This window comes from Tiliqua scincoides, chromosome 7 (assembly GCF_035046505.1).
Source record: "Tiliqua scincoides isolate rTilSci1 chromosome 7, rTilSci1.hap2, whole genome shotgun sequence".
NCBI classification, from domain to species: Eukaryota; Metazoa; Chordata; class Lepidosauria; order Squamata; family Scincidae; genus Tiliqua; species Tiliqua scincoides.
The window spans coordinates 54,663,671-54,687,613 of NC_089827.1; the positions used below are offsets into that span (position 1 = coordinate 54,663,671).

Consider the following 23,943-nt stretch of genomic DNA (forward strand, 5'->3'; position numbering starts at 1 on the left):
TGACACAAGATGATCGACCTCTTGCTACCAGGAGCACAGTAGCAGGATCACAAGTTTGTTATCACTGGAAACTGCAAACAATTTGGGCACCATGTTTGCTACAAGTTTATACCAGTTCCCAACTCATGTTATTGACATAGTGTCTCCTCAAAGCCCTGGAAATTTGCTTAGTAGGTGCTGGGACATTTGTACTTAAGATCCTTTGACCCCTCCCCATAGGACTATCTTACTCTTGTTTAGGAGCCAAGACAAATCTGAAACTGGTTTAGTTGCATAGTGAGACATAAACATTCACAGGAAAACAGCATTTCAGAAAATTCCATCTCAATCCCAAGAAACAATTGCATTTTGTGTCTCTAAATGCCAGTGAATCAGGCACAACTGTTGTATTAAATTTTGAAACAACCAATTAACTTGCAATGCTATTTGCACTTACCTGGGAGTAAGATTGGACACAGTAACATTTACTTCAGAGTAAGTATGCATGGGACTGAGCTGTTACCCGTTAAAATATTACTTTCTTCAGTAATTGGACAAAGGCAAGTTTAACCAGGTTGTTGCTACTAGGAGCACGTGGAGCTATTCTTGAACAAAATAATGTAGAGTGATAGTGACACAAGTTCAGTATGTAACAAATACTTGACTCTGATATGACTGGGGATATTTTAAATGTATCAGTGAAGTGCAGTGAATTCAGGTTTCCATTGGGGTTGCCATGACAGGATATTGGCAAAAAGTCTTTTACAATTGAAAATGATAGTGTGAATCTTTCTTCAGTTCTGAGGGGGGGGGGATGTTAAAGGCATAAGCCTTCCATTGTCCCACTCCACCCTCTTTATGATAAAGACTCAAAGCCAAGAACTTCCCTCTTTCAAGCAATCAGCATCCTGTGGCAGGGCTACTGCTGAGCAGAGATATAGGCCTAACATTTAGTGGACCAGGGGCCCAATCCTATCCAATTTCCATTGCCAGTGCAGCTGTGCCAGTGGGGTGTGCGCTGCATCCTGTGGTGAGAAGGCAGTCACAGAGGCCTCCTCAAGGTATGGGAACATTTGTTCCCTTACCTTGGGGCTGTATTGCAGCTACACCAGTGCTGGAAAGTTGGATAGGATTGGGCCCTAGGTTGGTCCGACTAAAAGGCAAATTAGGAACATGGTAGGAATTCTGTCTGGATAGGTGTGTGATGGTCTTCTTAGCAGCCCTGGGACTGGCTTCCTGGCACCCGATGTGCTGTAACAGTGCTGCGATGGGTCCCTTTTCGAATACCTCAGGATATTCACTTTTTGACCTTCTTTAAAGCAAACCACATTAACTACCTTTTGGGAGCGATGTGGAGGCAGGAGAGTACTGTATTATTATTATTATAAATACCTGTTATTATTATTAATTGCAGGGAACCATCTCTATTGTTCCTCACTGTGAGGGATAGTCTGCATTTTAGTTTCATTTGAAGAAATCTGTCTCACTTGCCCTTACTGGGCTTTGTAAGGATCCTTCTGTTTATACACCAAAATGCCCTGGAAGATCAGGTGGAACTTGGCCAAATAGTTGTAGGATGTCCCTAAAATTGAGGACATCTGAACAAAGATAGTAAGGACGAGAGGTGGTTCCTTCATTCAGGGAAAGGTACTGGAAAGCATTCTTCAACTCATCATTGTCTGTTTCATCCATCCCATCATGCTGGTGATTCTGGTGTAGACGCCATAGTAATTGGGACGTGCACATCCCATTCCCCAGCTCACCAGGCCAGCTAGGAACCATCGGCCACTGGGCTCCTGGCAAGCAAGAGGGCCCCCAGAGTCACCCTAGGAAAGGGAAATGAAAGACAGCCATCAGGTCAGGAGGAAGCTTGTTCTGATGAAGAAGGAGGCAGGTGGAAGGAATGTGCTTAGCAACTCTCACCGTGCAAGGAGTTACATGCAAATATGCAGGCAGCCAGAACTTGGGTAGTCATTTGGGCACGAGGGAAACCAGTACTCAAAATTACCTGACAAGCATCCTTCCTTCCATCAGGGTAGCCAGCACAAAGCATTCTGGGTGTGACCAGATAGTGATAGGCTTCGTTACAGATGTCCTGCTGCACAAGCTGAACTTCTGCCTTTTGCAAGACGCTGGTGGTGGGACCTGAGGGTGGGGCACAGGATTAGCACTGCTAAGCCAGCTAAACCATGAAAGAGCAAATCTTCCTCCCCTCGTTCATCTGAATTTCTCTACAATTCAAACCTTTCTCCATATGTGCAAAAGGGCTTGTGCAGAAGATGTTAGGGATTATGATCTCTGTTTCTCTTGTTTGATCCAAAAACTGAGAATGGAACACAGTTATCTCTAGTTGCTTTCTTTCGGGGCCTGATCATTTTCAGACTGGTATATCAGTTTTGCTTCTGGAGCAGACCACCTTTCCCTGCCTACATACAAGTTCCACAGACATACAAGTTCCACAGAAGAGACCTGCAAATACCCGTCATGCCACCCATTTTCCAACCGGTGTGGGACACATCTTTATGATGGGGAGTGCTGAGTTAATTTCCAAATTAATTTTTAAAAATCAAAACTTGTGGTCTTTGGAGTTTCTGTATCGTAGCCAATGAGGTTAATCTGAGGCATGATTATTGCTAATTGAAACGTGAATGTGAAATGTGCTAAAAGATCTTCAGAACTGTTGGCTTTTTAAAAAACAACAACACACAAATGTTGAGAAGTCTGCTTTTTAAAAAAAACAAAAAAAAAACCCAACAGTTCTGAAGATCAAGACTTTTAGCACATTTCACAGGTTTGGAAATTAGAAAAAACAATGGAACTGCACCACATTCAGTATTTCAAATGCAGGCCTCTGGACCCACAAGCTAAAAGCCTTTGCTTTGGAGACGTGTTGATTCTATAAAGCATTCTGAGCTTGGATTCCTCCCCATGCAACTAGAATGTTTTCCCATGGAACAGTAATAACTTTCCCACATTTATCTATGCAAAACTGCTGCAATTTCTTCAGATGACTGAGCGGCTGATTAGCTTGTTATTGTAATATATTAGAACTTTTGCCTGATTTTATGCAAAGATCCACTAGAGGGAGCATGAGAGCATTTTTCCGCGAAGCAGATTACCGCATGTTGTCTCTTAGCCTGTTACGGTACCTTATGCTACTGCTGAATTAGTTTGTGACTGGCCAGATAATCTAACCTAACTAAGCATTATAGGCATTTTGTTCTAGAAAGAACAAAATGGTGGCCCAGAATCACAAGAGAACCTCGGCAACACCAGATTCTTTTTCAATGCTCAAAGAGGGAGCCCTTTTTATATATAGTAACAGGATACACATTGCACATACCACCTTCCTTGACTGCACCCCACCCAGTAATCCAGCAGAGAAGCCCAGGCTCAAAAAGGTGGGAACTGGCAGGCAGGCATATGGGTTGGATGACTGTGGAATAGATGACTGGATGGTCGAGCTGGAGCAGTGCCACGTCGTAATCATGGCTATCTTCTTCATAGTAGGGGTGCTGCAAGATGCGGTTCACCTTGAAGGAGACCTCATTCTGGCTGCTGCCATTCAGAAAATACTTGCCAAGGTAGACAGTCCAGACAGTGGGGGAAGCCAGCCTGCAAAGCAAAAAGGAGGGGGGAAAGGGTTCTTTCCACAAAATCTTCCTGTGATGGTGAGGGAGGACAATGTGTTGGAAAGAGCAGATGACCTTAAAACCTATTTCCATCCCTACCAGTGAAACAGAATGTCAGAGTGGGAAGGTACCTTAGAACTCATCTAAGTCCAACCCCGTGCCCAGTGGAGGCAAACTGACATCTGTAGAGTAGAATTACCTGGTTGCCTCACACCCAAGGTGTGTCTAGTCCAGCATTCTGTCTCCAACAAACTATGCTCCAGAGAATCCATCACTGTGCCCTCTTGATCAGATTATCTCTAGTTAACAACTCTGGCTGTTCCAGCATCTAGTAATCTGAGGTATACAACTTCAGCATAGCGATGCTTCACTATAACTTCTTAAGGTCAACTGTTCTTGGTAGCCTTACCCTCCATGAATTTGTCTAATCCTTTTTTTAAAAGCCATGCGTACCCTAAGGCAGTATGGAGATCTGTACTAACCCCAGTACTGCCCTGTTGCCAGAGAGACTGGAGCAGCAGCAAGTCAAGCGAGATAGCCATAATCCTGGGGACACAAGTAACAATCTTTGGATTACTTTTGGTAATCCGGGTGAGAGAAAGGTGAAAGAGTTAGGCTGGGGGAGAGTGGGGTCCTACTCCTGTTAGACAACCAGCATTTCATTTTTAACCTCTGCCCAGAAACCTCTGAGGGGGCACATGATTGAGACATACAAAATTATGCAGGGGATGGGCAGAGTGGATAAAGAGATGCTCTTTACACTCTCACATAACACCAGAACCAGGGGATATCCACTAAAATTGAGTGTTGGAAGAGTTAGAACAGACAAAAGAAAATATTTCTTTACTCAGCATGTGGTTGGTCTGTGGAACTCCTTGCCACAGGATGTGGTGATGGCGTCTGGCCTGGACGCCTTTATAAGGGGATTGGACAAGTTTCTGGAGGAAAAATCCATTACAGGTTACAAGCCATGATGTGCATGTGCAACCTCCTGATTTTAGAAATGGGCTATGTCAGAATGCCAGATGGAAGGGAGGGCACCAGGATGCAGGTCTCTTGTTATCTGGTGTGCTCCCTGGGGCATTTGGTGGGCCGGTGTGAGATACAGGAAGCTGGACTAGATGGGCCTATGGCCTGATCCAGTGGGGCTGCTCTTATGTTCTTAGAAACAGACCCTGCTTGGATAGCAATTCATGCTTACAGTCTCCCTAATTGCCATGTGTTTCTTCAGATTGTAAGCTTGAGGAGCAGGGACTGTAATTCTTTGTACAGTGCCTAGCAAAAGTAGACAATAAAAAAAGTAAAAATTGGGTTGGGACACAGAGCAGGTGTGAGTGGTGATCAGCAATTAGTTTGAAAAGTCACCTCAATACTCCCTTAATTCATCTTTCCCACCATCACCATTTACCTGTCTTCTTGGAAGCAGTGAGCGGCAGTGATCACCCAGCGTTCTGCAATCAGTGTTCCACCACAAATATGGTGCCCCCGGACCTGCAGGCTAGCTTGCCATGGCCACTCCCCCTCTACTGAATGAGCACCGCCCACAATACGGTCCAGTGGGGCCTGAGATCCGCAGCCTGAGGAAAGAGAAGGAATTGCTCAAAGACTGAAAGGACCTCTAGAGGGAAGGCAAGGAAGCAGGACAGTGTGCACTGCCTGGTTTTTCCTGGGGTTTCACTGAATTTATTGCTTATATCTTTATCTTTGGGTCCGATAGGATGGCTCAATTGTATCAATGCTTAAACTAATCATATGTTTAACTAATCATAGTTAATGCTTAAACGAATCCATGCTTAAACTAATCATATCAATGCTTAAACTAATGGCTACAGAAAAGCCTACTTCAGGTTTTCCTTTGTAACATGATGAACCATGGCCAAGGCAGACCAAAGCCCCCACTTTAGGCAGCAAATTTGGGATAGAGTTTAGGAGCAGCAAGTTATGTACAATTTTTGGGGGGTGGGGGTTCCCTTTATCTCATGGTCCTCCTCCTGGGGCTTCTTGAAAAAGCTTGTGCTTAACCATGCTTTGCATTCTAAGTGCAAAACACTGGGAACAAAACAAGCAAGAAAAAGTTGCTAATTAGTTACCCCTGCTAATTGGGTAAGAGGCACTTTTTCAAGTGAGTGCTCCTTTTTTTTTAGCAGGGGGAGAGTAACTGGCCCACCTCACCCCAGCAGTGTCTATTTTAGTGGCTGTCTGCTGGTATTCTTTTTGCATCTTTTTAGATTGTGAGCCCTTTTGGGACAGGGAGCCATTTAGTTATTTGATTTTTCTCTGTAAACTGCTTTGTGAACTTTTAGTTGAAAAGCGGTATATAAATACTGTTAATAATAATAATAATAATAATAATAATAATAATAATAATAATAATAATAAAAAGTGGATAAGGGGATTCTGGCAGACAATACAAATGAATAAATGAATGCCATGTGAGAGACTGTGGGAAATCATAAAGATGGAACTACTGTCACTCTTAGAATAACAACATCCCCCCCTTTAAGGGAAAACAATGTAACTGCAAGAATGTAAACAAGAAATCTTGCATATAGCTTAAATTGCACTGCATGAGGACTTGTTCCTCTGTTATTTTCCTTGTTTTGTTTGTGGATGCTTACAGTGTAATAGTAATACAACTTTTCAGCAGGGGTATGGACAATGAGGTGGTGTGAGAGCTAAATACAGAAGTTTCTGGTTCAAATCTTGCCACAGCTATGAACTCATGCCATGGCTTTAGAGGCCACAATCCTTAGTACTTCATCTTTGACATGGAGATAGCTACTGGAACTGTGTTTTATTTCATAAATACCTGCATTTCAGAGATGACTATGACTGTTCCTAGCAGGTGTCCTCTTCAACAAGCAAGTCCCTAATTTTATAACAGTTCATGCCATCTGTATATCCTCCTCTCTGTAAGCAAGCTTTGCCTAGCTAGAGTTTCTGCACAAATAGCCATTTGTCATCACAGTCAGTGAATCAAGTGTTTTGGGTACTCTCCAAGATGTGCATTTCATCGCAGAACATGTTCCATGTCCCTTAAAAAAGGTGGGCAGAACACAGTGGGATCTATTGGGAGGCCTCCAGGTGTTTTGCAGCAGGCAGCAAAAAGTTTCCAACTTCCTGACAGCAAACAACATTGCAAGGAAAAGAAAATTATCTGCCACTGTTTATTGCTTAGTCACTCACTGATTGCCACTCCTGTGATGACATGATTGGTGGAAAAATGAAAGTTGCTCTCACAACTCTGAATAATGCTCACCTGACTTAGAAGATCCCTTCTGACACCAATCCATAGTGTCAGCCTAGGAAAAAATTATCTTTCCACTGCCCCTCTGGCAGAGAGAGAGAGAGAGAGAGAGAGAGAGAGAGAGAGAGAGAGAGAGAGAGAGAGAGTCTCTGTCTTGGCTGCCTGTACTTTTCTTAACTAGGGTAGTTCTTCCCCATTCATGTCTCACCACAGTGCATCTCATCAGACCGATCCTTGCAGTCAGGAATTGTGTCACACTGAGGGTTGGGTCTCTTCACACAGCTCCCATCCGCACACCGATAGGTGAAAGGGCAACAGGGAACTCCTGGAAATACATATTTGAGGGTGTGAAAGGGAACGAGAAGCATCAATTCCATTCTTATAATGACGGTGAAGGGTACAGCACTAACAGATGAAAGCAAGCACTTCAATAGCACATATCATTAAAAACTAAAGAGGAAAAAAGGAGTTGTACTGGAATATCATCAGAGCAGGAGCTTTAGGGATGAATAAAGAAAGGGTGTCCTAAGCAATGGAATATCAAGGTGTCAGGGTGTTAAGGGCTGTGGCATCCTGAGATGTTGCAACATCAGTTCCAGGTTTATTCCCAGATTGGCAATGGGCAGCTTGGCAGTCTCACTGCTGCACTGTTTGGCTTCTCCTTTGGAGGGTGAGCTCCAGGGGAGAAGCCAGGGCAGTCCAGCAGCAAGATTCCACTTGAAGGGGGCGCCAAAACATGAGGTGGTGGTGACAGCTTTGTGATCTGGCTGTCTGTAACTGGTTCCTTCTCCACTCTGACCTCTGTGACACCCCCTTCAAGTGGCGCCCAGGGCATGTGCCCATAGCTGCCATAGCCTAGATAAACCACTTGTCCTAAGGATCAGGTCCCACCTCCTGTCGCCACTCACAGGCACTTTGAACAGGATCTCAGAAGAGATCCAATGTCACTGATACCCTGTATGGGCGGATGCCAGTGCTCCAGTACTGACTGAAAGACCTGCCCCCTTACCTTCATTGCACTGTTTCTCATCACTCCCATTGACACAGTCCAAATGTTGATCACAGACCTTGGAGTACTCTATGCACGTGCTATCTTCCTCACACTGGAACTTTGCGGGGCATACTGGCAATTTCAAAGCATAAGAAGAGTAAGTAAGAGGAAGTGTGTGTGTGTGTGGGGGGGATGCTCACATTGAAAAGGGATCATTTTATGACCAACACAAAATCCATGGGCCATTAGCACAGAGAAGACAGCCATATCAGTTTGCATAATACGGCATGTGTTGCATGTCTGCAACAAAGCCATCAGCTCCAGGCCTGGCCCTTGCCAAACTTCAGTGGGGGAATTCATATTTTGCATGCCTCTGGACCACTGTCTGAGGCTCTGTAGAGCTGCTGTCAAATAGTCTCACATAATTCCATGTGCCAGTGTTCTGAACCGGTGGTGCTTATCAGTTGAGAACTATGCCTTTGTGGCACAAATCTGATAGCTTAAAGTAGTGAATTTTTGCCTATTGTACAAAAACCGTCTCTTTATGACAAAGCTAGTTACCTTGCAGAGGCTCTAGTTTAGCTTGCATGAGGGGCTGATACACACCTACCTAGTAGATCACCTGGTAGCTTCTGTGAATCGCTGCCTATGGGGGCTCTCTCCCCACAGTGAACTGTGCATTAGGAGTCTCTAATGAGAAGTCTCCTGTCAGCATCAGGAGGGTTTGTGGTGGTGGTACAACACAGTGGTGCAACAACTGAGAATGTCTCAGTCTGGTGCCCGAGCTTTGCCTTGTGGAAGCAGCTGCAGCAGGGATCCATTTAAAGTGGCCTACATATCACATACTTCAGCAGTTGATTGCTTCTCTCTTTCTTTTTTAAATTATCGTTGCTTTATTGTGCTAGAGAACCAGCACTGCTTGGTCACAGGATTGGGGTCTGAGTGGCTTTTCTGCCACAGTACCCACCTAACTTCAATTCCCCACAGTGCTTTTAACCGTAAAGGAGAAAATCTATTGGTGGTAATAGCAACTGGATGGGGATGGATTTAAGTCAGGCAATCAGTGGAAGAACAAAGGGTAAGACTTTTCTGATTCAAATCATCCACTTTGGTGGTGCAGGAGGAAAGGAGGACACACACAGCAGTTCCATCTAGTACAGTCTGGCCCTTAGATGCTCTTCTGTCTCTTCCAGTTCTCTTTTTGGTTTCGCAGACCAATATCTTGGATCAAGGGAGGACTGGTGGAAATAAGAAGAAGCCACTCACCACAGTTTCTCTCATCTAATCCATTGGGGCAATCTTTGATCCCATCACAGGCTGGAACACAGAGCCCATTCACAGAGCAAAGGAACTCTCTGGGGCATGCTGTTTAAAATAAAATGCTATTTTATCGAGAATGCTAAATCCAAGCTCAATTCATATGTTGCTCGTATTAAATTTGTAATTTTCTGCAATTTAGTGCTTTGAACCAACATCAAATTATATTTGGAATCAAAGACAGGCTATTTATTTTAAAAATAAATGAATCAGTTTTAAAATGTTGGAATATGAAAATGAAATGAAAATGAAAGAGAGGAACGCAGGCTTTCTAGACCATGATCTATTTGCACTGCATGATTCATGCAACAGGACACTAATCAAATCCAGAAAACTCTATCTAGTCCATGTAGTATTAGGTGATTTATTTATTTAGACAATTCTACCCTGCCTTCCCACCCACCCCCCAAAAGGGGTGCTTAATTAAGAAGAGTATTACACTTCAAATGCATTTCAGGAGCTAAAGACCAGTGACTTAGAGTTATACTTGTTATACATTTATATATGTTACACATTATACATTTATCTTGTAAGCTGTGTTTATGTAGGGTTCACACTTGATTAAACTGGTTGAATTATTGACACAGCAGGGTTTCGGGAGGGGGTGGGGAGTAGCTTGGTTCTAATATGAAGGCAGCGGGAATATTTATTTTTGCATGTGGTGAATATTTGATCTGAAATGAGTTCCAAAAAGGCAGGGCTTTCACAGGTAACCCTCATTCACAGTCCATTTAGTTTATATCCTAAAACCACCACACTTTGCACACTAAGGGCCATATCCTAGCCAACTTTCTGGCACTGATATTGCTGTGCCAATGGGAGGGGTGCTGCATTCTGCTGTGGGGGGACAGTCATGAAGACCTCCTCAAGGTGTGGGAATGTTTGTTCGCTCACCTGGGGGCTGCATTGAAGCTGCATTGGCACTGGAAAGTTGGATAGGATTGGGCCCTAAGGCTGCAATCTAATACACACATACCTGGGAGTCAGTCCCATTAACTAAAATGGAACTTACTCCTAAGTAGACATGGATAGGATTGGGTTATCAGAAACCCTGGTTTGCCACCAAATGTATACTTAACGAATTGCTGCAGTCAATCAGGCTCCCTGGTGAGTGTTCCTATAGGATACATATTTGCTTCATTCATATTTGACACTGGTAGCTGTACACTTAGAAATGTAATATGTGATGTAACCCTCTCCTGTTGTGAGCGAAGAGTCCATGACTCGCTGCAGTACAGAAGTATACTCAGGACGCAAGCTCTGTAGACCTGGATCTTGGTATGTTCCATCAGCTTCTTGTTGGACCAGACTCACAAAAAGACTCACAAAGAGAGTCTGGAAAACGTGGTAGCTGCTTTACCGATGCGTAAATTATACAAGCAGAATTAAACAAGCAGAATTATATCAGAATGTTCATCAGTGGAAGTTCAATGGGAGGTAGTTAATAAGCTGGAAAACTAAGAGCAAACAGAGGAAGGAAATGAAATACTAGTTTCTTACTCTAACCCTTTCAAAGCAAAAGTTCCAAACAATACAGTCCTGGAACGTGCTGGAATCCCTAGCATGTATTCACTGCTGAAACAGAGACGCCTGCGTTGGCTTGGTCATGTCGTGAGAATGGATGATGGTCGGATCCCAAAGGATCTCCTCTATGGAGAACTCGTGCAAGGAAAGCGCCCTACAGGTAGACCACAGCTGCGATACAAGGACATCTGCAAGAGGGATCTGAAGGCCTTAGGGATGGACCTCAACAAGTGGGAAACCCTGGCCTCTGAGCGGCCCGCTTGGAGGCAGGCTGTGCAGCATGGCCATGTTTGAAGAGACACTTTGCCAACAGTCTGAGGCTAAGAGGCAAAGAAGGAAGGCCCATAGCCAGGGAGACAGACCAGGGACAGACTGCACTTGCTCCCGGTGTGGAAGGGATTGTCACTCCCGGATTGGCCTTTTCAGCCACACTAGACGCTGTGCCAGAACCACCTTTCAGAGCGCGATACCATAGTCTTTTGAGACTGAAGGTTGCCAATACCTGATGTAACCCTACAGATCCTATTTTGTTCGCTAACTATGATTCGAACAGACCACAGTTTACCATTTTGTCCAAGTACGGGAAACTGTGGTCTGTTCAAAGCAGTTAGCTAACAAACTGCAATTTTTTTCAAACCAGGGGCACTATGCCACTGTTGTCCTGCTCCCCACCCCATCCATGTTTACACCATGTGCTAGTATGAGCTGAAAAGCATTCTAGTCATGTCTTAGATAACAGCATTAAATACTCTCTAATTCTCCCAAACACTGAGAAGTCCAAGGGTAACATTATGAAGCAGTGGTTCTCAAACTGTGAGCCGTGGCTCCCCGGGGAGCTGTGAAAGCCAGCCTGGGGACTCACAGAATTTTCACAAAAAAAAATCTGCCACCCTATACAATGTATAGGATTGTAGCCCTAATGTGGAGCTATGGCCAATGGCCCACTAGGTCAAGGGAGCCATCAGTCGAAAAAGTTTGGGAACCACTGCTATAAAGTTAAATTTCCTTTAGATGAGAGAGCACTGGGCTGCCTTTGTAAGATAAAATATGAATATGTTTTGAGGTGGCACCATTCCTTGGCTATTGGAGGGAGTAACCAGCTGCCATGAAGAGCTCTACCATGACCTCCAACAACTTGGAGGAAAAAAGGGAAAGCCATTACCAGGCAATAGTAGTTCCCTCCTTTAAAAAAATGTTTTGTAGAAATTCTCACGTTTCTGTTGCAACCATCCCAATTTACATACCCCACCCCCCCTTCTTCTGGGATCCCCAAGATCTCCAAGAAGAATTTTTTGGCTCAGTACTATCATACATGTTTTATTTATAGGTATGAAAGCAAAGTATAATGGAAGGAGATGAAAGCAGGCAGCAAAACCACCAATCCTACCTCAGTCCCCCCACCCCGCCACTGCAACCTTTCCAGCTGTGTCAATTCCTCTAAATTCATAGCTCTAAACTATGAGGTTTATGAGGTGCATAATAGTTAATGTAGCTAACAAAGCTACAGGAGTTACACTGTGCTAGAGTTTAGTTTCTCATTCCCAATAATTTGTTAAAATGGGATAACCCATAATTCCCCCCCCCAACATGCTTTATCTTGTGCCCTGAGTACAGTAGTATAATGTTTGATGTTTTTTAATTACGTTCATGTTTTTACTGTGTGCATTTTATATTGTTCATTGTTTCTATCTCCGGGAAATTGTTTTATGCCAATAAAGGTCTCAATCAATCAATCAATCATAGCTCTAAACTCACTCTCCCCCACGTTCTCTCTCTACTCAAATTTGCGACAAACTGTGTCTCTGCTTCTCCCACTAGTTTTTATAAGTGTCACATTCTGAAGGATGGAGAGAGAGAGAGAGAGAGAAAGAGAGATTTCTAGGCCATTAAGGAAAACCTCCTCTGTCATTTAGAAATATTAACATCCTTTTGTCAAGCACCTGCCTACCCATTTGTCTGTCAGCCACAACTATAATGAAAGGCCCTTAATTCATGTTAATCAAGACAGGAAGATGCACTACTCCGTGATTTTCCAGCACATTTGACTATGCTAAGCTGCTGAACAGCATTTTGGAGAGGGCTGTACTCACGGTCTGATTGATTATACAGGCTGTAAGCCGCATGCACTCCAGGCCCAGTTAGGGAAATCTGAGAGGTGAAGTTGATAGTCACACCAGCACTGGAGACTACAGGAATCCTTTCAGCGTAAGCTTGCAAAGTCCGTAGTCCACACAGTCTAATACAAAAAAGGGCAGAGAGACTGATGTTGTCATGGTCAAATGCGCTTCCAGTTGTCTGTATTTTTCACTCTGGTTCAGACGCTAACTTGAAAAATGATTCTGTAACTAGTTCAGACATTTTGACCTGCTTTTGAGCCAATTCAGAATAATATCAAACTCTTTTGCTTGCAATGTAACTGCAAGCAAAGAATACCGTTATAACTATTTAAACTTTAGGAAAAATTTTTTTTTTTTAACTGCTTTATTTTTTTTGAATTTTTTTACAAGAGATGAATAAAACCCCCCCGGAAAATAAAACGCTCTAGTGAAAGTGGAGTGTCTGATTATTGAACCCCCTATTTTGAACTGGTTAACATGTTTTATTTATTTATTGAAAAATTTATACCCTGCTTTGATTCCCTGATGAGCATTCAAAGTAGCTTTGTCTTCAGGATTTCTATTCTGATTCAGGCTCAAAGCAGCCAAGAGATTTTGAGTTTTGGTTCAGTTCTGGTTCACCAAAAAGACCCTTGGTATTGGTTTTCGGGTTCAGGTTAAATTCAGTTCCTTAGTAATGATATTTCCGAAAAAGTAAAAGGAATGAACTTTGCTTGGTCTACCAGCAGTGAAACCCATTCCAATTAGAATTTCTGTTGAGGTTTATCCATATGTAAATGCAAGTTCTCCACTTATTTTTTTAAGCAGTACAGCCATGTTTTGTCATAGCAAGAGAACCCCCAAATACTTTTAGTAGTTGAACCTTCTTTCTTCTGATACAGGCTTGGTGTCTGTAAGTTATAACACAGGTAGAAATTCAACAATTGTAGATTTCTCTGGCATGTAGATGCAATGAAACCAAAAACTGCATCAGCTCGATTTTCTGTCTGTCCTGAAGCTGTGAGAAACATGGAGAACCAGAACCAAAAGCAACATAAGAGATGCTGCAGTAGGAGCAGAGGGAGAGAACATTTCCCAGAACCTACCTCTTAAAAGATGTGTTGTAGAGATAACAAAACAAAACATAGAAGCCTTGGAGCGAATGCTAACCCTGTAAGATATAAACTGGCCTGTACATGAAGAAAGTAATGACAAAAACGCATGTATCCATACCTTCTGTTCTGGATGGTCCACTGTCCCTGAGTACATGGCAGGTCATATGTCTGTCTCCTGAGAGCATAACCATCAAACCAAAGGACAACCCCATATTCCAGAGAGGGGACCTGCAGAGACAGAAATAGGGCTATCCAAGAACAGAGTTCACATCATGGCAAGAAAAAAAGCCTTTGAGCCCATCAGCCTTGAATAGAGAATTGAGATCAACGGGTCATGGGAGGAAGGAAAGATAGAGTATATGTCAAGTGGGGAAAGCACTGACATAAATATAGTTTTCAAACTGCTCCAAGAAATCCTGGGGTTCCCTGAAAGTCTATCTAATTTTGTTTCTTTTTTCCCAGTGAAAGCATCAGTACATGATGCCTCCTCTCTTAGTTCTTTCTTAAAACCCATCTTTTCAAAGATGCCTTTGGCACAACCTCCTAATCCCCACACCACACTACAACGAAACTTCAGAACATATAACGGAAGCAATAGCATATTCTTCCCTTGTTTACACCTGCCTCCATTTTGCTTCCCTTCCTCTCTTGCCTGCTTTGTGACACTGTCCTGATTGTAATCCCTTTCGGTGCAGGGATCTGCCCTCTTTTTCTTTGTAAAGCATGATGTATGTGGGTGGTGCTGTAGAAATAACATATACACCTGTGTATAACATGAAATAATATGTACACCCATGTGCATGGTGCTTGCCATGCCTAGAATAAAAGGAAAAGGTGCAAAATCAGGAAGCGCCGGCCAATCTGTGCTGTTTCATGACATTCTTGTTTCAGACAGCATTTTTTGTTTGCTGCTTTAGGTGCTTTTGTCTGTGTCTCACCCAGGGGGTTCCACGTATCCATCATGACTAATAGCCATTGTTTAAATTCCCACTCAGACATGAACTTTGGGCCATTCCCTCTCAGCCTAAGTCACAGGTTTGTTATAAGGATAAAATAGTGGTGCCCTAAGCCAGAGTCGTAACACATTACCCTGGTGCATGGGGCAGTGACATCATTTCCGGGTTCTCCTTGGAGGAGGGGTTGCTTGCTGTGGTGGCTTCCCACCCGTTTCATGAGGGGAGCCTCCACAGAGAAGGAACAAGAGGTGTGAAGATGTTTTCCCTCCTTCTCCAGGGAAAACTTGTAAATGACTGCCTTGTGCTGCTTACCTTGAGACACCTTTCCTTGCACCCTAGGTGAGCCTCAACAGAAGAAGGAACGGGGGCATGAAGCCACCAGCACCTCCTCCGTAATTAGAGTAGAACCTAAGGGACAATCATGTGCCCACTGGCATCACGACCAGAGCAAGTGCCCCTCAGGCTCCGCCCAAGTTACGCCTCTGCCCTGAGCTATATTTGGAGGGACAATGAAATAAAATGTAATAATACAGGTTTTTAAAAGTGCATAATAGAAGATTTGGGTTATCTCAATACAACTTTTCTTGTACTTGTTTTATTTTTAAAGGCATAAGTACAAAGAACTCAGTTCCATCTAGGAAAGAACACGACAACCTCACCATCATGTGCCAAGTGCACTGTGTATTAGGCGCATAGTAACTGGGGTAGTAAGGAGTCTTGATGTTCCCTTGCAACTCCAGGCTTCCTTGCAGTGTCAGATTCATCTGGCAAGCTGAAAAGACAGAAATATTCTTGTGCCAGCTGAATTACAGAAAAAAAAGTGTGGCTCATGTTTGATTTTCTGACTCAGGATGAGAAGCTGCTGAGAGGGCAGTTGGAAAAACTGGGTTGTGGACCTCTGGGAAACGCTCAGCAAATCTTGCTTGGGTGAGGGACCATGATGGGTCTTCTGTTGACACTGGTGGGTCCATAACATCAATTTTGAGAGACCATTCTTCCTCAGACTTGAGAGATTTTGCATCATCCTGTTGAGGATATCTGTTTTAGCCCCAAATCTTAACCAACTTTCCAGCGCTGGTATAGCTGTCCCAATGGGAAGTGTGCTGCCTCCTGCAGTTGGATGTCACTCATGGAGGCCTCCTCAAAGTAAGGGAATGTGTGTTCCCTCACCATGGAGATGCATTGCCGTTGTGTCGGTGCTGGAAAGTGGGCTAGGATTGTGCTCTTAAGCATTTGCACCCCACCCTTCAACCAACAAGGCTTCCAGTGCAGCTTATCTTATAAAGACAGAAAGCTGCCTTGGTCTGCATGCGGATACAAGCCCCTTTAGGTACTTCAGTGGGGTTCCTCCAGAATGTGTACAGTACACTAGCCCTGCCCCCACTGATGATGCAAGCATTAGACCCACCCCCTACTATCTCCCTGCATTCAAGCATTCCTCTATAGAGGCAAATGCTGAACATGCAGAGTTTCTCCCAATAACTGGAATCTTGGAACATACCAGGGTGCTGATAGCTGGTAGTTTGGGATAGTGTTATGCATGCATCATCACTAGGGAGAAGCCATGCTAAATAATGCACATCTGAGACATCCTTCGCACATTTCCTCCCCATGGCATGAGCCTCAGTTTCATAAGCTCATGAAAAGCCCCTATACTTTTCCTCCTCTTTCACATGCAGGGAGAAGAATTGAAAGCTACACCTTTTATTTTAAAATCAGTCACAGTTTCAGTCACAACTGGATCCAAGAAACTGGCTTATCCTAACTATGGTTAATTCACAAACCATGATCTGAAGCCACAGTTTCATCCTGGTTTGTGAACTAACCAAGGTTACAGTAAAGCAATTTAGGAAATAACAGGAAACTGCCGCCAGTTCTAAACCGAAAGTGGAAGTGGTCAATGACTTCCCCAGGTACATAAAAGAGAAGGGAATGTAAGAGATTGAGGCTCGGCTCTCCACAGATCTACTTGCTGTGAAACTAGGATTTAGCATCATGTCTATGCATCGCTACAAAGTCAGAACATTAGTCTGTCTAGGCCAGTATTATCTCTCTGGTAGGCAGCAGCTCTACAGTAGGCAGAAACATTTTTCCAGTTCCCTAAGATTGTTTCAACGGGAACCTGAGACCTTTTCACGTTCAATGCATGTGCTCCTCTCTTGAGCTACTGTAGCTCATCTGTGACAGAATGCAGATGTGATTCCAAATTTGGGCTACACAGTATTAAGAGTTTCTCTTCTCTTGCCCACAGCCTAGTATGGATAATTACAGCACAATCTTCTGTCCCATGTGGTTGCTTTGATCTATGGCCGCAACGGCTAATTTTACTTTAGTTGGGAAACAGTAGAGAATTTCTGTGCCAAACTAGTTGTGAAATGTTGCTGTACCCACGGCCAGCCCAAGCCCTCCTGTCACCTGAGGCAGCGGGCCAAATGCTGCCTCCTCATACCTGATGATGTGGCAGCCTCTGTTCCTTCCACTCTCCAGCGCTATAGCTCAGTGCTCTCACCCCTTCTATATTTCCTCTTCCTCTTTCCCCTTCTTCCTTCACCAAACCAGGAAATAGAAGGAGGAGCAGTGTAGGCAATCATGTAGATGGGTACCGCCAACCAATCTGTTGCCTGAGATGACCATTTCAGTTAGCCTCATGGTTGGGCCATCCCTGGCTGTACCCCATTAAGCAGCAGTTGCGCTACATCATGATATTGATGAGTGCCAGGCTGCACTGACCCTTGACGCATTTGGGCTGCGCAAATGTGTTCATACAAATAGGGGGACTACCCATGGCTTTCTTCCTCCGTCCTCCCCATCATATTCCCTGTTGACTTCCCTCTTCCTCCTCCAACCTCCTGAAACCTCCAACTGGAACCTTCACGTTCCAGTTCCCCCTTCTCCTGCTTACCTGGGTCATTGATGACAGTGGTGCAGGTGGATGATCAGAAGCTGCCACCAACCCGTCATCTTGCCTTCCTTCCAAGATCCTCTGGGTACAGAGAACCTCTGGGATTAAGTTGTTTGGCCAGAGAGGTGGAAGAAGTGTCTATGAAATCTTACGAGGACAGTTCCTCCTTCCCCATCTCTCTTGGCCAATTGGGTTGCTGCCCAGGGACCAGAATCAACGGTAGAGGCCTAAGGTGATGATGATCATTCCTAGCATTGAAATGCAGGGTCACTGTGGCACAGAGCACAAGGGCTACGAGCCCTTGGTATGTGTCCCAGTTGGCCAGGCCCCTGGCACTGTAGCTGAAAAGAGCATTGTAAAAATATGTGTGATATTTAGAAGAGAAGCAAATGGTTTGGCAAGGGCCTTCCATGCTCCCTCTTTCTCCCCAAGATCCTTGCTTACCTTCCTCAGGCACAGCTCGAGCAGTCAATATGAAAGGATCGTAGTAGCTGTACATTCCCTTCTTCCACACCACTGACATGACAGGACCTGATGAAAGGACTTCAACCACAGGTTCCTGACGGCTGCAGCCATACAGCCTGAGGCAGGAAACAAAAACAGAGGTGATGTGGGGATTGATCAGGTGGGCAGATGTGGAAGAAACATGGTGGGCTTTGAAGCAGAAGCAGGAGACAGAAAAAAAGTAAACAGGAGACAGTTATTTGGACCTTTATACTGTGTGTGTCTGTTGCATTGGAAATGACCGACATGAAGAGTGTCAGAGTATGGGAAATATGGGTGATGAGTGTCAGAGCATGGGATGTGTGGGTAAGAGACAAGAAAATAAGAATCTATTGTTGGGAGAAAGTGACTAAAGGCTATGCAGGAGGAGCACATGCTAATGTAGCATGCAGAAGCTCCATTCCCCAGTCATGTGCTGGATGTGGATTCAGGGGCTGTCTTCCTGTCTGGGACAGTTATTCGGCTTTGCAACAGAGTTGTCTTGGGCAGCCAAACCTGTCCATCTAGGTCAAGGGGTGGGATGGAGGGACCCAGATGGGCTCCACTCCTCCAATCAGGTAACTCGATAACATCATCCAAGCAAAGTTATATAAGCTCCAGCCCACAGGAAGTCTGTCATTCTCTGCCAGTCGCCTGAGTGATCCATTCATAGAAGAGCACCCACATTTACCTGCAAGTGCAAAACCCAGTAATTCCTTGGATAAGTGTAAGTCATTAGCAAATAGGGTCTGCATGTTGGGGAGGGGGGAATTTGTGGACTGGGAATTTTGAGTAGCATCCCAGCCTTACCTGCTGGGTGTTACTGGTTAGTGCATTCATTTGATGAAGACGTCTTTGTGCTTTCTAGTCAAATTTAGGCGTTTTCCATCAGCCTGCTTGTAATTTTATTCCCCACCTTTTTTTCCACATTTTGTTTCATTCCTTTTTTCTTTTACATTTTGACCCTTTGTCTGCCTGGTCCGTGTTCATGGTTAATTGAATGGATTGTCATGTCTCTTTGCCATGCAGATGCTATTTATGGTTTGATTTTTAATAAGAACCCCTGGAATTCAGTGCTTTCCTGGAATTGACATTTTTCTCAGATGGCATGGTGAGAGCAGATAGGAAGATTTTATTTTCCATTTAGCTGCTGATCCAGTAACAGGAGAGTGAGGTGCAAGGAAGTGTGTACGCTAATTCCTAGGCACTACTCTCCTTGGTCAGCCTCCCTTCTCCTGGAACTCACTCCCTTCCTCTGACAGTGGTGCTGCTTTCCCATTGCCACTCATGCTTTTATGCTATCAAGGCTACCTACGAAGTGATGAGTTGCTGCTCCAATGGTCCGGCTCCATCGTACATGGCCAGCCGATCCCTGCATTCCGAGAGGGTCCACTCCAGGTGTAGCTTGATCATGTGACCTTTGGGGCCATGAAGATGCCAAAGACAGCTGGAGGCGAGGTAGTCTGGGCCCTTCAGTTTTAGGACTGTGTCTTCCCTGATGTAGCTGTATCTGTAGCAACCTGAACGAACAAGACAAAAAAAACTGCACAGAGTGCCACTGAACTGAAAAAAACCCCTTAGCCCTTGCTAAGCAGGGTCTCTTATAGTTAGCAAGGGGAGAACAACTGCCTCTATTCAGCCCAACCTAGCATCTCTTCTAGTGGCTGTTGCGGGTGCCTCCCTTGTATTTCTTTTTCGATTGCAAATCCTTTTGGGGCAGAGAACCATTTTTTCACTTCTAGTACTGTGTAAAGAGCTTTGAACATTTTGTTGAAAAATGATATATAAATATTCATTATAATAATCTTCAGTCCTTCCATTGCACCAGTTTTCTTTCACCCCTGCTAAAGCCCCAAGCCTCAAATTAGAAAGGGGCCCTTATTCCCAGAATTTACACACAATCCAACCCAAAGCAAAGTATTTTTAAATCCCTTGATTTCAGTGAAAAAGACTGAGCCACATGCCAAGTTATTTCATTGAAATCAATGGGGTTGAAATGTGCTAATTTTGATTTGGTGGTGCTTTTTCTGCTCATCTCTGAGCTGCTTCATACATTACATTTTTTTAATGTATAGCCAAAAATATAAAATATGAATGCAACAAACAGGTATTTAAAGCATATATGTATTCTACTTTTCAGCTAGATGAGATTCGCCACAGTTACCTGTTGGCAAACCCGGGTTGCTGCTGTTTGATATGTGAAATAATCCTCCAGCTCTTTCTAGCCCTTTTCCAACCTATAATTTCTCATAGTAATTTTTTTTCTGGATACTTTTTCTTTTAAAAAGTCTTCCACATACATTTGAAGCTGTTTTGAGATTTACAGTTTTGAAATTGGGCACATTGAGACAGATGTTTATGTACAATGTCTACACCATTGCCCTCCCACCCCATGCACAAAAGGGTGACACTTTTTTTTTTTTTTACCGCAAACTAAAACATACACTGATGTGTACCCTGCTTATCTAAATGCAGTGTTAGTCAAGGATTATACATCAGTCACCAGAAAAAGCCTCTTTTCTAGTGTCATATTTCCGGTACCCAACAGCAAGTACAGGTGTACACAGAGAGGCAGACCAAGGGATACAGCCATGCATTTCAATGCATGGTTCGTGCATTGGTCACCTTCACATGCACAACAAATGTCAACCTAGATGACACATCTATTGCATGACTGGAATCTCTAAATGCAAACAGGAGCCACATGGGATTTGGATCAGAACCATGGTGGGAGGGAGGGAGGTTTAAACCCTTTTCCCCTACTGTGATTCCAATCCAGATCAGACCCCTCCCACTGCAGTTGCTACATGCCCCAAGAGGGGAGCTCACATCTGGATCCAGGTGGCTGCTATTTACATTTTAAGACCCATGTGGGTCTTAAAGACTATTTACTTTTTACATTTTAAGACTATTTACATTTACATGTTAAGACCCATCGCACCACAGACACATCATCTTCGTTTGACCGGCTTAGAAAGTGCTTAAAAGCTAGAATCCACCGTAAGGCAGTTGAAAAATGAAGGGTGTGTTGTTTGAGAAAGGGCTTGTGCTGTTTTCCATGCCCAAAGCAAACATCTAGCCCACACTGTGACAGAAGGCAAATAGCACCACTGTTATCGGTGTCTATCTCTGGATAACACTATGAATAGTTCACCAGTTCCTGACATCATTTTAATTTATAGGCCTTCTGTGACAGCCCCTGTCCCACCCCTCAATGCAACAAACTCAAAAATAAGGGAGAAATAAACAGCCTACCCAATGTGGATTTCAGCACTATTATGTCTCTCACACTGGATTCTGCCAGGAAAAACAAAAACAAAACATAAAGAAAGACAAACAGATGAGACACTGCAAACTAAAATGTTAGACAGGCACATTCTGTGCTTTGCTACATTTTCATCTTAGGATGGCACATTCCTCCCTTCTCTTCCATTTTCAGTCATGTTCCTCTCACAGCCCTGTACATGTTTCCTCAGAAGCAATTCCCCTGGAGTCTAATGGAACTTATGGGCCCAGTACTTAGGGCTGTTTACAGCAGTGGAACCAGTGTGGTGTAAGCATCTCTATGGCTGTTGCAAACGCAACTGTGCCGGTGCAAGTGATCAGCAATCAGGTTCATGTGAGGACGGGTGCTGGATGCAGGCATAGCTGCACAGGGGGTGGGAGCAAGATGGGGAAGGGGTTGAACGGTGTGGGGTGGGCGGGCAGGAGGAGATGGAGTCAGGCCCAGGAGGGGTGGGTTTGGTGGCAGCAGCGCCCACTGAATCCCAACCCCCTTACTGGGTTCAATCCACCTTTCCAGGTCAAAACAGACTTGAGTTGACCCATGACAGCTGGCGAGGCTTACCCTGAGGAGGCCTCAACATGCTGAAACTCCCCCACAGGATACAGCAGATGACATATTGGTTCCACTGCATCACCATTCGACAGGAGAAGTTACTTTGGATTGGGCTGCCCGGTTGCAATTCTATATGCACTTTCCTAGGAGTAGGTTCTGTTGAATTCAGTGGAATTTACTTCTGGAGGATTTGTGCATAGGATTGCACTGTTAACATCCTTGTCCTAATTCCTAAATCCCAGTCTGATTTTATGCATATTGCACATGCCCAGCGACTAATAGAGGTAGACTACTTTTGAACATGAAAGTTCCACACAGTTCCACAGCTAATTAGCCATCGGTAGAATCTGTGTCCATGAATTTATCCAGTCCTTTTAAATATCTGTCTAAGCTAATGGCCAGCTTCACATCTTTTGACAGTGAATTTCTTACATTAGTTCCATTTTAAACAAATAAGTATATTCTTTTGCTTGTACAGAAGCTACTGCCCTTCATTGGGTGGCCAGAATTTCACGTGTTATCAGGGGATGGAAACTTTCTCTTATAGAATCAGAGTTGGAAGTGATCCACATGGTCATCTAGTCCAACCCCTTGCCTGTAGAAAGAAATTCTCCAAAAGCAACTCCAGCAGATGACTCATAGACCTCCCATGAGGGGGGCTCTACCACCTCCCTTTCAATCTACTTCCTTCATTTTCTTGCATAAACATACTTAATTGGCCACCATGCCCTTTCAACTCTACCTTGGAGGCAACTGTAGCACCTCTGTTCAAGTCTCCTTTGGAACTAATGCTGGGTTCCATCTTTCATCTTTCCATCTTGGTGGTGGGGGCAGGGGAGATGTCTTCTACATACTGCATTATGTCACCAAGGTCCTTTTCTTCCTGTGCTCTCCAATCTTTATTTGAGAGCAAGGAGAATCTGTATTCGAGAGCCATTTCTTAATTTTGTTAAGCAGATGCCCTAATCAGCTGAGCCCTGTCCTCTTAACCCTTTCCCAATTTGCTGTTTAGTTTTCCCTTCCTACCTACATTTGGATTTGGTTCTTCTTTAAGAAAGCAATTCCTACAGTTCACTTGGGAACATCCAGTACCAATGCACTGGGTGCTGTTAACGCCAAGCAGGATGTGTGGGAAGCAATGCCTGGAGAGAACATGTTCTACTGGGTTTGATATAACATTCATCTATGGCACACATGTGGACCAAACTCAGAGTTCCCCAAGTCTGCAATGTGGGCTAGAGGAAACTAGCAGAGAGTTCAGGGCACATGCAGCATCCCAGAGCCTAGGAGAGGGGGGTAAAGGGGGTAATTTGTACCTGGGCCCAGGGTAAAAAGGGGGGCCCAGGAGCCAAAGGAGGGGGCCCAAAAATTTCCTGGGATCTGACATTTTCCTGTCTACTCAGACTTCTTGCTCATATGGGATGCTGGGGACATTACCATGACTGGGGATGCTGGGGTCACTACTGATGCCACATGGATGGGTAGACCTGGGCTCCAAAGACTTTTCCAGCTGTCTCTACCCTCCCTTCAACCTGCTTCGCCCCTCCCTGCCCCTATTCCGCTCACCCGTCACCACCCTCCCCTTTGCAAAGGGGCCCAAAATAAATTTTGTGCCCCCTGATAAAATTCCTCTTGGAGGCCCTGCAGCATCCAAGTATCATTATGCCAGGGCAGACACAAACATATAATACAACCTTTCTCCACCCCTCACCCCCATCTCTTCTCTGTTTTGAAAGACTGGAAAACTTACTGGTATCTTTCAGTTCCCTTTGTCTAAGTTGCTTCCGATTCTGGTTGCATGATTTGTACAGTATTTATACAAACACATATGTATGTATATTGATTATACATGAGCAACACATG

The 23,943-nt window shown here is 44.2% G+C and overlaps 1 protein-coding gene and 1 non-coding gene across 2 annotated transcripts in view; one reads left to right on the plus strand and one right to left on the minus strand.

The window, feature by feature from the left end:
- Positions 1–1,643: 1,643 nt before the first annotated feature.
- Positions 1,644–23,943, minus strand: part of TMPRSS6 (transmembrane serine protease 6) — a 33,197-nt gene continuing 10,897 nt past the window's right edge. The window contains exons 5-17 of the mRNA XM_066633968.1: positions 21,498–21,539; positions 19,558–19,762; positions 18,204–18,340; positions 15,517–15,629; positions 14,020–14,129; positions 12,781–12,926; positions 9,116–9,214; positions 7,868–7,981; positions 7,067–7,183; positions 5,020–5,188; positions 3,323–3,594; positions 1,988–2,124; positions 1,644–1,805 (exon numbers count right to left, since the gene is read on the minus strand). Of these exons, the coding sequence (XP_066490065.1) occupies positions 1,644–1,805; positions 1,988–2,124; positions 3,323–3,594; positions 5,020–5,188; positions 7,067–7,183; positions 7,868–7,981; positions 9,116–9,214; positions 12,781–12,926; positions 14,020–14,129; positions 15,517–15,629; positions 18,204–18,340; positions 19,558–19,762; positions 21,498–21,539 (1,823 nt within the window). The remainder of the gene's footprint in view (positions 1,806–1,987; positions 2,125–3,322; positions 3,595–5,019; positions 5,189–7,066; positions 7,184–7,867; positions 7,982–9,115; positions 9,215–12,780; positions 12,927–14,019; positions 14,130–15,516; positions 15,630–18,203; positions 18,341–19,557; positions 19,763–21,497; positions 21,540–23,943) is intronic.
- Positions 2,558–2,692, plus strand: LOC136657961 (U4 spliceosomal RNA). The gene has a single exon (XR_010794770.1). It is a non-coding gene; the product is annotated as a U4 spliceosomal RNA (small nuclear RNA).